Source organism: Rattus rattus, chromosome 18 (assembly GCF_011064425.1).
Source record: "Rattus rattus isolate New Zealand chromosome 18, Rrattus_CSIRO_v1, whole genome shotgun sequence".
Classification (NCBI taxonomy): Eukaryota; Metazoa; Chordata; class Mammalia; order Rodentia; family Muridae; genus Rattus; species Rattus rattus.
Window position 1 is genome coordinate 41,551,069 of NC_046171.1, and position 14,717 is coordinate 41,565,785.

General features: G+C 43.5%; 1 protein-coding gene across 2 annotated transcripts in view; it reads left to right on the plus strand.

The window, feature by feature from the left end:
* The window catches only part of Sesn1 (sestrin 1), a 104,856-nt gene that overhangs the window by 73,816 nt on the left and 16,323 nt on the right, over positions 1–14,717 (plus strand). The window contains exon 1 of one of the 2 annotated variants that reach the window (XM_032888386.1): positions 10,184–10,344. The exons of the other annotated variant lie outside the window; for it this stretch is intronic. Within the exon in view, the coding sequence (XP_032744277.1) occupies positions 10,243–10,344 (102 nt within the window). The 5' untranslated portion in view covers positions 10,184–10,242. Of the gene's footprint in view, positions 1–10,183; positions 10,345–14,717 lie in introns of those variants that run through there. 2 annotated transcript variants of the gene reach the window in all.

The window sequence follows — 14,717 nt, forward strand, 5'->3', positions numbered from 1 at the left end:
ACTGGATCCACAAAATTAGCCTCTGATCTTCACACCCACACCATGGCACATGTGCCCACAACACACATCATGCACACATCATGTACATACATGTATACAAAAATAAATTAAAGGGAAAACTAAACATAGCCCCTGTGAATTTTTACAGGAAATACTGGAAATTGCTTTAGAATGCTTTCTAAATCTGGCAAGACAAAGCAAAGTGAAAGAAACTTGTTTTGTTTATGTTTCTGCCTGTATTGTAAATTAGCATCAGTGTATGAATGCTGAGGTCTGAAAACACCGTAAGACAGTGATATCAGCACACTCTGAAAGCCTCTCCAGAATCCTTAGGAAATCTGCCCAGGTAGGCATGTCGGGCGAGGAAAATGATAGAACTGGGCTGCCCTTCTGGCTTTGTTTGAAGGTTGTTTTATCCATGCCTTATATTTTTGGAAATGGCAATTTTAGTGTATATTCTATTTAATGTATATTCTATGTGCCATATAAAGATGGAAGAAATTATTGGTACTATAGTAATGTATTTTGTCAAGGGTTGCTGAAGAGGTTGTTATCAGTTACTTTTAACCTGGGACAGTGTATCCTGTTTTATAATTGTGTTTTGCTTTGACATTTGACACTATATAATTTAAAAGAAAAAAAATTGAAGGTTGCACCTCATTGGTATCTGGAACAGTTGAATATTTCGTGTTTGTCTGCTCTGTGATTGGCTGCAGTGTTGCTAGGCTTTGTGTTTTTTTCTTAGAGAAAGTTAAGAAGCTGAGGCCACCCATTTGAACTGCGCCCTGCGGCTTTACCCGCCCTGCCCTTTCCCCTGCCCCCACCCCCATCCTGAGTTCAAAAATTGCCTTTTAACCCATCAGTTTGTAAAGCTAGCATACAGTATCTTAACATTTTTAAGTTCTAATTGTGTGTGGTGCACAGATTAAAACACTAGTATTTAAGTTGTTTGAATGTCCTTGTATTTGCTGACATAAAACAAGTTCTAAGTCATAGAGAGGAAACACATTTTTAAAAAACTATTATAAATACTAAAGACTGTCTGGATGTCAGTAATATCTTTATTAATAAGAACAAATCCAGAGGCTCATCTCTTTGGGGGTTTTGTTTTTCCAGTTGATAGTTACTAGGTCAGACTTTTGAGATGTTGGAGAAAGGCTGTAAGTAGCCTATTGGTACTTGCCTCTGAGGGGAGCGTTGGCTTTATTCTTGTCTTCTTGAGGACTAGGAAGGCTGGCGGCCTTCAGGGCAGGCTGCATCTGCATCAGATTGCTGGGAATCGAGGCTTCTTTGTAGCTGAGCAGAGCCTCTGCACAGAGCTGCAAAGCCTTTTCTTGTCCAGGCTCTCTGTGGCATTGATGACTGTGATCAGACTTCCCCAGCTGAGTTAGAGCAAGCAGATATCTGTGGAGCTCGCTGGGCCTTCAGACCTGATCCAAGTATGACTCTGAGTTTGAGGTACAGATAGTGAGGTGCGTCACAGAGAAAACAACAATTCAAATACATTGTAAACATATTCTTTAATCAAGCAATGTGACCAAAATTCTTTCATAATAATGTCTAAAACTATACCATTTTATGAACAAATGACTTCTTTAGGTTGAAGTAAAGATAATTATCTATCAAATCAATTAGTGAAAATAATGAGAATAATTTATGTTGTAGGCAATTTGAAATTAAGTTATGGATAGTAGTTCTATATGATTGCAGAATTTTCTTAAGTTCATGATATTGAAAAAACTGTGCTTACACAGTTTTGTGTATTTTTAAATTTTTATTGTGTGAGTTTCATGCATTTGTATAATGAGTTTCAGCCATTTTCACACTCAGACTCACACCCTGCCTCAGTCCCTTCTTTTACACTCCTGCCAGGGCCCTTCCCTCAGCATGCCCCTCCTGCCTTCACAGCTTCCTGTGTGTGGTGTGACCCCCTGAGCTGAATTAGAGTTTCTTACTGGAGCATGGGGAGAGGTTATTCACTGTGGTTTTGAGTGAAAGTTTGAGTCTGTTGTGGTGCTGGGAGTTGAACTGATGACCTTGCTGCGTACTAAGCGGGCACTTAGCCTTCCCCAGGCGGCCACAGCTCTTCTTCCCTCACACTGTCAGAACTCTGAGGTTGATCCAGTGACCAAGATGCTGTCACAAAACAGAGATCCGGGATTTCAAACAACTTGTAATCTTTTACCATCCTTGTAAAATCATACCAAAGGCTGACGTGTGCACCACATAATCATAAGGGGCCATGTAGTCATTTCTCTGGCTCAGAAACTGGCTGTGCTGTGCTTTGAGGCACAAGGGCTAAGTGAACAAATACAGTAATAGTCCACTACTACTGATGGTGTCCATATACTGCTCACAGTGATGTGGGCAGGCATAATTGTTCCTTAGCCTAGAAGACCAGCCCTCGGGAGATGAGGACAGGTAGATTAGAAGTCCATGAGCAGTCTAGGTTACATAGCAGGTTTGAAGATAGCCTGGACTAGATGAGACCTGAGCTCCCTCCTCTGCCCTCCCCCAAAAGAAAAGAAAAACAAAAACTCCAAACACTAGGGTAGTAACAATCTGTACCCCATCTCTGAGACACAAGCAACAATGTTCACACAGGGACTCACCGAGACAGAAGAGTGTTCACACAAGTACTCGTAAAGACGGAAGAGTGTTCACACAGGCACTCACAGAGATGGAAGAGTGTTCACACAGGCACTCACAGAGATGGAAGAGTGTTCACACAGGCACTCACAGAGATGGAAGAGTGTTCACACAGGCACTCACAGAGATGGAAGAGTGTTCACACAGGCACTCACAGAGATGGAAGAGTGTTCACACAGGCACTCACAGAGATGGAAGAGTGTTCACACAGGCACTCACAGAAATGGAAGAAGCGTGGTTTTCAACTACTGAATTCTTAGTGATATCATATATGACATTTCCAGTTAACCCAAGTTGATAAACATTTGTAATATACTTTGTGAAAAATCAGCCCCAGGAAAAAGTAATTGGAGGGTTGAAGATGTTGCATATGGTACATAATGTGTCTGACTGCCCGGGAGTAGACTATAAAATGTGTGTGTGTGTGTGTGTGTGTGTGTGTGTGTGTGTGTGTCTGTGTGTGTGTGTCTGTGTGTGTGTGTCTGTGTGTGTGTGTGTGTGTGTGTGTGTCTGTGTGTGTGTGTCTGTGTGTCTGTGCGCGTGCATCTCACTGGTCAGAGAGGCTAGCCTCCAACTGGGAGTCCTCCTGTTTCAGTCTCCCAAGTTCTGGAATTATAGATGTGCACCATCGTGCTCTGTCAGAAACATAGAATCCTTGATAAAATCACGAATTAAGTGACAAGGGTAGAATTTCAAAGCTGAAATAAAAATGTATAACTCGTGAAGTTCCTTAGCTCTTCATTTTGAGCTGGGGAGGACAGCAGCTAACAGAGACGTACAGGCTACTGGGTCTCTTCCCCTTTTCGCTCCCTCCTCCCCTTCTTCTTTCCTCCTGGCCTCCTTTTCTTCCAGAACTGATTTACACACTAGAAAACTTCCCCTCTTATTATGCCCTGCAGAGACCCAAGCCACCCTCTCTCTGTGAGTTCCACATCCTATATCCTATATTGGATATTTAAAAGATTAAATGTATATAGTCTGCATTCAATAAATATGTATAAATAATTATGTGAAAAGCATAAATTTAAAAAGACAGTATTATTTCTTTCTTCTTCCTTCTTTCTCTACCCACACCCTTTAGCTAAAGATGAAGATGGTCTACAGACTGAGTGAGGTTCTGCTGAGCTGGGCACATGGCAACGTTCAGGGAATGTTTGTAAGACGTAAGGACATACAAGAGGTCACCACATGTAGCCCTGTACCTATGCCCAGGCAAAGAATCTGCAACTACTGTAAAACAGTAGACCTCAGAGGGAGATAAATGAAGAAAAAGTGGTCTTAACAATTAAAGGCCTCAAGTACAGATGATTACAGTGTTGCCTGGCAATGCTCAGAACTGTGCACACAGAACAGGGAGAAAGCACTGTTCCCACTCACCAGCAGGCATAGGGTAGGAGAGGCATTGAATAGTGGGCAGAAACAAGTTGGTTTAAATTGTTTTAAATGTTATCCTTATCATTTTGTCTTTTAGAATCAAAATTCTCTGTCATGAGTAACTGGAGCTCATGATTGAGCTAATGGCCGCGACTGTGCACTCGGCCCAAGCCCTTTAACCAGGTCCAGGACTTACCCTGTGAGGAGTGGAGCTGAGAGTTGGGTTCCTCCAGGTCTGTGGGCTCAGAATAAGCACAAGGGAGTTAATTAGGTCTGAGGGCTGGGATGTGGCTCAGTAGAAGAACGCTTGCCTAGCGGGTCATCAAGATAAACAGGTTTCATATTTAATCTCTTTTGGAGTGAGTTTTAAATTTAGGTATAAATGAAGTAATAGCCCCAAAACCATTTTAAAATTACACAACATCTGTCTATTCATAATCGAGGACACGTCTTCCACTTACTTATGTTGTATATTTAGTGTCTTAAGCTGCCTTTGACTTGTATCAGCACATCCCCTCCAAGCCTTTGGGAGCTCTTAGGGTTGTAAAAGACCAACTGTCAATCCCCATACTCACCCCTCCTGGACCTCCTAATACTTCCAATCTCTATTCCCTTTTAATTCCATGATGCAGACAAGTGACTGTCTGCTGATTGAATGATACTATTTAACTTCATCTCAACAGAGCTACCTTCCTATCGCTTCACCACAGATGGCCCTGTAGATAGTTAAAGCCAAGCTGGGTTACAAAATGTTCCAGGAGTCTTGTCAGACAATGGCCTGTACACAGCCAGTGTCTGACGTGCATGTACCTGCCTGACTTAACAAATGAGTTATACTTGCTGCTGGGGAACCTTGTCTTGCCAGTGCAAGGGGGAAAAAAACAGTCCAGAAATCAAAACAGCCTGGGAGTATCTGTAGCTTCCCAAAGAGGAGGGGAGAGGCTAAAAACAGCTAAACATGGGACAGGCTGAGCTGCCCTGCCTCTGAGGACATATGGCAGCCCCCAAGTCTCCAAATCTTTAAGAAAGCAATCTTGAACTGGTTGTCAAGCTCTGTACTGAGCCAGTACTTTAACGGACACAGCACTTCAGAGCGTACACGCTACATGCTATGCCGGGGATGCACACAAAGGCACTGGACATGCAGCAGAGCTCAACATTCAGAACGTAATGATGTGCATATCTAAGAGACAGCCTCGAGGATGTGCCTGTCACTCACAGTTAATGTGCTTAGGCCCTAAGACCTTTCTCTTACCAGAAGAGGAATACAGGTACTGTGCAGAGCAGCTAGTAGGTCTGGTGGGCACAGTCAGATGGTCAGGAGAGCATGGGGTCATAGGGATCTGAGAAGAAATACTAGAAGGAGTAACAGGGAGAGAGAGGGAGAGAGAGGCTCTGAAACAAAGACCCAGATCACCCACACGCCCCCTTACCTCCCTGAGCTCCACCTGAGTCAAATCAAGGCAGTAAGTTTTCTTTCTGCCTGGTTTCTTTTCTTGCCCTCGAATCAGGGGCTCAAACTGCAGGAGCAGCAAAATGTTACCTTTCCTTTCATTAGGAGAAACAACTTCATACAGTGACTGCTGTTGTGCAATGTTTGTTTGTAAATCAGGAAGACGTGGGTTCTAATTCCATATTGCAGTTTACTTTTATGGCCCAGCACAAATCAGTCATGGTTCATTGAGTTTCTGGTTCACAAATGTGAACACTAGGGTAATGGAAGCTGCTTTATCCCCGCACGTGCTTATTGTCTGCCACACGGAATTGATAAATGGTTTCTGGTCTCTTCATCACCACCCTGGGAAACCCGAACACATATTGTAGCACACTGAACTTTTAAGGAAGAAATGACTTTCAATTTAAAACCATCCAGGCTTTTAGAACATGGTTTACTTACAAGTGTGGGTGATAGCCCGTGTGTTTTAACTCCTTTGCACAGGGATTGAAACATAGGGCATTTGCAAAAGAAGAGACCTTAAGTAAGAGGGAAAAACAAAGACTGGTCCTCAGTCTTGCTGCTGTAAAAGCACAGAGTAAGTGAGAGTAATTAAAATTAAGTTCATGTTAAGGATGGCAGTGCACTCACAGCCCAAGGAAGAGAAGGACAAAGTGCTTCGTTAGCAGGGCAGCTCTGTATTTAAAAACAGGAAGATACAAGTTGAAGGAGAATATTTTTGACAAAATTAGTAAGCAGAAGTAACTTTATAAACCAGCTTATTCTGCATGAAATATTTTAATAGACAGCTGGGAATTTTTGAACTATATACATCTGACAGATCCTACTCCCACTCTTGGTTTAAAGGCTGAAACGATTGCTAATTCTTAAGTACTTATCAAACACAAGTCTGACCCTGGTGAACGTGCTGCAGATCTCTACCGTGAGCTTGGTCAGCAACCTGAAGCGTGCGGTCTGTGAAAGGCCATCGTCGGTCATTTATTGAATTGTATTAATAACTGTTTTTCTTCTACACTGTGCCTATTCCACCATACATTTGATTATGAATGTTAAAGATCCAATGAGTTCAGAAAAGACTCGACCAGCAGAGCAAATGATTTGAGAATCGTCTTCTGGACTCCAAGGCCCAGAGTGCAGTCTTCCTTCAAGGAGCATGTTACTACCTCCTAGGACACTGGTCCTCCTTCACTTGGCTCCACACCACTCTCTCACCTGTCAGGGTTGCCCCAGCCACCTCTCCGACATCTCTCTGCTCCCCATTATGCCTCATTCAGTATATTTGTCTAAACCTCAGCTAAATGCAGATAGAATGTTGCTCTTTTTTTAAACCTTTCAATGACTCCACAGTACTCTGAAGAATGAAACTCACTCCTTAATGAGAGTTGGATACAGCTAAAGCTTCTGAGCATTGCCTCCTCCTCCTCTCCCTCCCCCTTGCTCCAGACAGTTCCCTCATTTGACTTCCCTAAAACACTGCTGTGTCCAACCCTTTGCATTTGTCAAGGCCTGCCTCCCTGCTCCCAAATAAATGCCTCTGTTGATCCTCCCAGCCCCATCTAAGGTGTTCTTCCTGCAGAAAGCTTACTGTGGCTGATCATGCCATGCCTGGACTCTGAGCATTCCTAGTTCAGAGCTGGGGTCAGCCCATTTGCTGATGCTGGCTTTGCCTAAGTGTGAGAGCTGATGGTTGTGGGCATTCTGCGAAGGGCACATACAGAGAAAATGAATCTCACTTTGACACAGCTTGTGATTTGGGCAGAACATTTTTAGAGGAAAAGAAAATTGTTACCTCTTTGATCAGGTGCCAGGATTCTTCTTAAAAGGAACAAAATGTTGAAATGAAACGTTCAAACGGCAGACTTTATAAACTGCCCCCCTCCTGGCCTGTGCTGCTAACTCTCAGTGGCTGTGGAAGGAAGGTGCAGTCCTCCGTAGGCCTACGGACAGTAAAGAGACTAATTCATAGTGCTGTCTGCAAGAGAGCGAAGTTGGCACTCTTGGAAGTGTTTAGGTCAGTCTTCAGAGACTGCAAAGGAATCCTGGATGTTTAATAGCTTGAAGGTTCTCAGTGAACTATTGAATTAGAATAAGTTAAATTATTTTTCACTTCATGCAAGACAGCATTAAATAATTGGAACTATCTGGAAAAAACGTTTTAGTGTTTCTAATTTAGTTTGGTATATCTGAACTGTTTTTTATTAATTAATTTACATCTCAATTGCAGACTTCCCTCTTCTTCTCCTAGTCTCTCCCTCTCACCACCCCTCCATCCATCCCTCTCCCCTTTCTCCTCAGAAAAGGGGAGACCTTCCATGGATATCAGCCTGCCTTGGCATGCCAAGTGCAGTAAGACTAGGCACATCTTCTCCTGCTGAGGATAAACAAGGCAGTCCAACTAGGGGAAAGGGATCCAAAGGCAGGCAACAGAGTAAGACACAGCCCGTCCGTGTTCCTGCTCTTAGGAGTTCCACAGGAAGACGAAGCTGCCAACTGTTATGTATGTGCATAGGGCCTAGGTCCCTCTAATGCATGTTCTGTGGTTGGTGGTTTAGTCTCTGTGAGCCCCTATGGGCCTGAGTTAGTTGATTCTGTAGGTTTTCTTGTGGTGCTCTTGACCCCTCTTGCTCCTTCGATCCTTCCTCCCCCTCTTCCATAGCATTCCCCAAGCTCCACCTAATGTTTGTCTGTAGGTCTGTATCTGTTTCCCTCAGTTACTGGATGAAGCCTTCAAATGGCAACTATGCTAGTCTCCTGTCTGCAGATATAACATTATATGTTACATACACACATACATATATTATAATAGTGTCAGGGGCAGGTTCTCTTTCATGGCATTGGGTCTCAAGCTGGGTCAGTCATTGGTTGGCCACTCCCTCACTTTCTGCTCTACCTTTGCCCCTGCATATCTTATAGTCAGGACAAATGAAAGTTTTGTGGCTTAAGTTGTTGTCTAAGTCCCTCCATTGGAAGTCTTGCCTGGTCACAGGAGATGGCTGTTTTCAACTGAACTATTTTTTTCAATAAATATTTATTAAGTTCTAAATATTAGACACTATACATGCAATATACAGCTTTAATTTGATACTTTATTTTAAACTATCTTGGAATTAACTGAATTCATGTTTTAGCTTTGTGCCCTGTAACTAGGAAGGTAAGCACTCACTGTTTTTTGCAATGAAAAACAATTTTAAATAATTTAATAAATATGGCTACCCTGCTAGATAAACTAAAACTCACCGCTCAACAATCCCAGAGTCATCAGTTTCTATCTGCTTCACTCATTTTTAAACTAGCTTTTATGGATTTCCACCCCACATAGCAATTAACCTCATTTCTCTAAGTTACTCATTTGCTGCCAGTTCATTTGAAGAGGGCTAGCTTAATGGATTTCTATTGTTTGCTTATGGCTAAGTAGAAGTTTGAGTTTACCATTTATTTTTTGTGGCTCTTCAGTGGAAGAGAGCTTAGGTTTCTCTGTTGCCTCTCTTTTATTAATTAAGCAGCTTTCGTCTCTTAAAGAAGAAAAGATTCAGGGGAGGGCTATAAGAAGTTGCAACATTGATCTTACCTGCAGGAGAAAAAGAGTAACGATTTTAAACGGTGACTTTCAAAATAGGAAGATTCAGGAGCTGAAAGTGTAACAGTCTTCTTTGATACACTGTAACCTCACCAGCAAGACTGAAACTTAATTTTCATCTTGAAGTCCTGGTTGTGTCTGTCAATGTTTAGTCATTTAAGCTCCATTTATTTCCTCCTTTGAATGTGTTCTAACTTTTTCTTTTCTTAACCTGAACTTGTAAGCTTTTGAAAACACAAACATAGAAAAAAGAGATCTAATTTAACAAGCTTTTTTTTTTTTTCTTTTAAGAAATCAATAAAGCGGGGTTGGGGATTAAGTTCAGTGGTAGAGCACTTGCCTAGCAAGCGCAAGGCCCTGGATTCGGTCCCCAGCTGGGGGAGAAATCAATAAAGCTACCAAAGGAAGGAAATAATATTGGCACAAGATTTAGATTCTGGATCTAAAAATGTCAATTATTTATGTCTTAAACTCTGTTTTTCCAAGTTCCTCGTTAGATTTCACAGAGTTTTCTTTGTAACACAAGGTATCTGTGAGAGCATATTAGATGTTGTAATGCCATAGAATATAGTTGTTGAGGAAAGACAATCGGGAGACCTGCTGCCAAGGAAAATATTTATAGTTTCTACATCGCTTGCCAAGAATAAATTTTACATTGAATATAGGCCATGGTCTCCTGCTTTTGAAGCTCATTCTGCCTCATATGGGCATCAGAAAGGAAGAAGGTTCGGTAGTTTGTACAATTTAAGGGAAGCTGGATTTTTCCTGGTGTTGCCAGGGTCCATCTAGATGACGTTGCTAACTGCCTATGGGTAAATGCCCGGCCTTAACCCGGAGCCGGGAAATTAGGTTGCCTTTCCCTGAGTCCCGGGATGCACATTGCATCTTCCAGCCAGGGTTCCACCCAGCTAGCTTGTTCCCAAACTGAGTGTCAGCTCCATGCTGGGCGCTTGGCCTTCAAGCTTGTTTTTGCTGGCCTGGTCCGCACGCTCCCCAACCCCAGCGCCAAGGGGTGGGGCTACGAGTCCCCGCGGGCCGGCATTGGCGGGCGCGCCCGCCCGGCAGTGGAGTGACGGGCGCGGGGCGGGGCCTCGCGGCTTGTTTGTCAGAGCCGCCTGCCCCGCCCCCGCCGTGTGCAGACTGAAGCTTTGCAGCGACTGACTGCGGCCGCAGCCGTCCCTCCGACATGCGCCTGGCCGCCGCGGCGAACGAGGCGTACGCAGCCTCGCTGGCCGTCTCGGAGCTGCTGGGCTGCCACCAGTGCGGCGGTGGCCGCGGCCAGGACGAGGTACGGAACGGGCGAGGGCTGAGGGCGGTGGGACCGAGCACCGCCGACGCTAGCTCGCACCGGTAGCTTCGCAAACGCCTCCAAGGGCTGCGCGGCCTGGGCGAAGGGACTGCACCGCCCAGTGGGCGACAAGATCGCATAAGGGGAGAGGAGGTCTCGGAACAGAATAAGGACTGCTATGCTGTGCCGGTGCGCACAGCAGAGCTGAAGTCTCAGATCAAACAGCCTGTGGATTTTCTCCTCTCTGGCGCTCGGTCAAAACAGATTGTTCAGTCACCCTTCCCTTGCCGACGTGCATTTAGAAACAGACACATTTGAGTCGTTTAATGATATTGCCTGGAATAAAAAACGCCGCCAAGCCCTGTGCTGCTCGTCGCAGCGCTTGCTCATGTTTATTAAACCATTCCTGCTGTGCCTGCAGAACTATCTAAGTGTGTGTGTGTGTGTGTGTGTGTGTGTGTGTGTGTGTGTGTGTGTGTAAGTGGTGCAAATAGGATGATGTTTTAAAATTACTGAAATAATCGTCGCTAAATTGGATATCCAAAGGCTTAGAATCTAAAAGGACGAGAGTCAATACTGAAATTGGAATTGAAATCAGAACGTTAGGTTGTCTTAAATCAAGAAGTCTATATGTGAATAATCTTGTTACTTTGCCCATTAAAATGATACAGGTCAATTTTTTAATAGTCTATTAATCGTAGCAGTAAATATAGTCATGAAAATGTAAATGACTCCATGAAGGGTGTAGAACACCAAGTGTTTTCTAGATGTCAACATTCACGGATACATCGCATGCTGGTTGTTTACACGTAACAAAAACAAGCTTCAAAAATAACTTTTAAAGCTCAGTGGTGAACAGCAATTTAGCATGTGAAAGGCTCCGGGTTCTATACTCAGTGTCAATAATAAACCATAAAACATTGCTCGGGAAGCTTTTAAAAAAAAGAGCATGGAAGTGTGTTAACATTTACAGTTTGTGTATGCAAGCTGTCACAGATCTGTCTGCTCCCATTCTTAGTAGAAACGAACCCTAGTGGTCGTGCCTGAACAGCTTTGTTATTTCTGACATCATTTTTTCGAGCAGTATCCTCAGCTCAGACTTTGAATTTCCAAAGATCCACAGTAGCTTGGACATTGATTATAATAGTGCCTGTGGGGTTGTAGTCAACAAATTAGAAAGCTTTGCGTAGCTGCATTTCACTTTAATACACTTAGCATGTAAAATAAACTAGGAAGTGGTGTATCATGGGAAAACTGGTCACTGTACAGAAGTATTGGCACAGTTCTCTCAAGAAGCTTCCAGAAATCTCCTCCCCTCCTCCTCCTCCCCCCTCCTCCTCCTCCCCTCCTCCTCCTCCTCCCCTCCTCCTCCTCCCACCACCACCTCTTCCTCCTCCTCTCCATCTAACCCAGGGCCCTATACATGCTATGCAGATTCTGTACCCTGAGCCACATCCCCAACCCAGTTGTAGAACTTTGAAGTCAGGAAGTTTTTCTTTTCCTAAACCATTGGTTCATGGAACACACATCACACACACACACACACACACTCACACACACACACTCACACAGAGTCACTCGCAGGTGCCTAACTTCCCATGTTTTAAATAGCATAGCAGTGTTAATGACAGAAGAAATTTAGTACATTTTCTGTACTCAAGAAATCTAAATATAAATGTAATTCAAGAAATCTAAATATAAACAACACTTCTAGATCCTCAATTCTTCTGAAATACTTTGAATGTTAAAAAGTCCACAAAATGCTAGATAGACAAGGATTCTCCCAGCAGGGGGAGAATGGAATTAGGACTTTTACTTTTTATAAGATGTTTTGCTTACTTAGCATTGTTGAAAGATACTTTCTACTTGTGTAAGTTTTAATAAAAACAAGATTGACATCGGTGTTACAAGTTATAGTCTAAAATATCTAGATGGGCCTTTTTAATGGGTCAAGTGGACAAAGAAAAACTGCTTCAAATAGTTTACTTACTTTCACGTAACTTTTCAAGTAGGTAGATTGATAGCTCACAGCAGTTCTTTGGTTTGAATTTGTCACCAGTCGTTCATTCTCAAGGGGATGGATGAAGGTCTGAACATAGGCAAAGCACGTGACTAGAAAGTGCTTTGGACCACAAGCGCTGCTCACACAGCGGTACAGTATGTACTGTTTCCTGCGCTGTCACCGCCACTCAGTGTCCGTGTTCGAAGATTAATCGGCAGTGCTGTACGTTGGTGAGGACAGGTTGCTTTGGCGCTGGTGGTGCTCACTGCTTTCAGCTCTTGGTGTTGAGGGGTTGGGGAGCCCTGGTTCTCATGTTAGCTTTTCCAGCCTTTCCTTTTTATTTCATGGAGAGCCTGTGAGGTTTATGCTGATTAACATCTGCATCTGAGTTCAACAAGGCCATTTATTCTTGGCAGGTCTGCCTCCTAGAGTCTGACTTGTAAGATTTGCTCAGAGTCTAATTGAATTCTCACAACTACAGAAGGAAAAAATACTTGAAGTAACTTACACAGGAAATTAGAAAATGCATTCAGTTTGACTTGGGCTCTCACGCTGATAAAGCATTAAAGACATTGGCTTCTGTTTCATAAAGATTATAAGAGACACACTCTGTAGATTTCAGGATCATAAATTCCATGTTCCTTGTTTGTAAATACTAGCACACTTAAAGCAGTACTTGGTCCCAGCATACTATGTCTGCTGCTACTGTTGCTAATTTTTATTACCATTATTAGCTTTATATTTTTTCCTCTTTATATCAGTTAAGGAATAAGCAGAAAACTAAAAAGCAGTTTGATTCTCAGACCTTTCTGGTGTGTGTATGTGTGTGCGCACACACCCCCTCAAGAGCTTCATAAACTCTTCTGGTACATATGGTGAGGCAGACGTGGTACTGTTCCTGCTGTACCTTCCTCCTCATTTCCTGTTACATACCATGGGCAGACGTGGTACTGTTCCTGCTGTATCTTCCTCATCATTTCCTTATCTAACTTAGACATTAGACCTGCCTACTTTAGAGCTTAAATGCTCTGACAGGAATTACAGACTCACTAACAGAAGTCCTCATTTTGGCCCCCGGTCTGTCCTTTTCTCTCAGGAGACAATGCATAGATTCGTGGCTATGCTTGGCGTCAGCACAGGGCCTTGCACATGCAGGGACGCTCTCTCCTCTGAGCTGACCGTCACTCCAGTGTGAGCTATGCTCTGGGGCTCGTCCACGGTGAGGACTTGATGCAGGCTTGAGTAAGAACAGGTCCTGTGAGGAAACTGTCACCTGTTGTCTTTCTCAGAGGTCAGTCTGTGGTGCTGGGAAGCTGGATAGAGCCACTCACCGCCCTGCCTGTACCTGAGCTGAGGTAGATTGGGGTACAATCTCAGAACTCACCAGGAACACCCCAGACGACTAGCCCTTTGTTTTCTGATTGGCATAAAATTAAGTAGAAAAGTTCGTGGCCCTTCTATCTGTCGTGTACCTAATCCAGTGAGTGACATCTTTTAAGCCCAGCTTCCAAATAAGGAGAGTAAGTCCACTTGACTCTAGAATAGAAGTAGCTGTGTTTCTCATTATGTCGGTCTTGATCAACCTTTATTGAGGCAGACTTGACTGTCTTAAGTCTGACTCCCTCCTGCTCTCGCACCTTTGACCTTCCCACCATTTCTCTGCGTTTATGAGGTACACCCCCTCAGCCTCTCAGGTTCTCTGGGAACTGTCTGGTAATGTGAGCTGAAGGAATTGTTTGACCTGGAACTGGACATGCATAAAATAGTGAAGTGGCTGCCCTGGGTGTCAGAGACCCCTCAGCGCTGTCTTATTTTCTTGTTCTCTCCCTGGCTCTGTTAGATGTTTATCAAGGAACCACTGTAAATGCTATCAAGTCCTGTGCTGTGGGCATCTAACCCACGCAAGGGACACTTGTCCTCCCCCCGTCTTAGGATGTTCTTCTTTGTCTTGCTTTTTCTTAACATATTTTTAAATATTTTACTCTTGAAGAAAATATATTTATTTAAAGGAATCAGAGACATTTCCTTGGCCATTGAAGAATTAGGAGGAAAATAGAAAGTATTATATCAACATGGCCACTAAATGCAGCTAAAGAGCAGACTGGAGTTACAGACAGTTGTGAGCTACCGTGTGAGTGCTGGGAAATGAGCCCAGGTCCTTTAGAGGAGCAGCCCAGATGCTCTTACCACTGACCCAGATCTCTAGCCTGTGGTCTGTGTCTGTCTGTCTGTCTGTTTGTTTTAAACACATGTTCTTATTTAGCTTTAATATGGCTGACCTGGAACTCACTATGCAGACCAGGCTAGCCTTGAACTCACTGAGTACAGGGATTAAAGACACTGGTCTCCATGCTCTGCAGATTCTATTTTA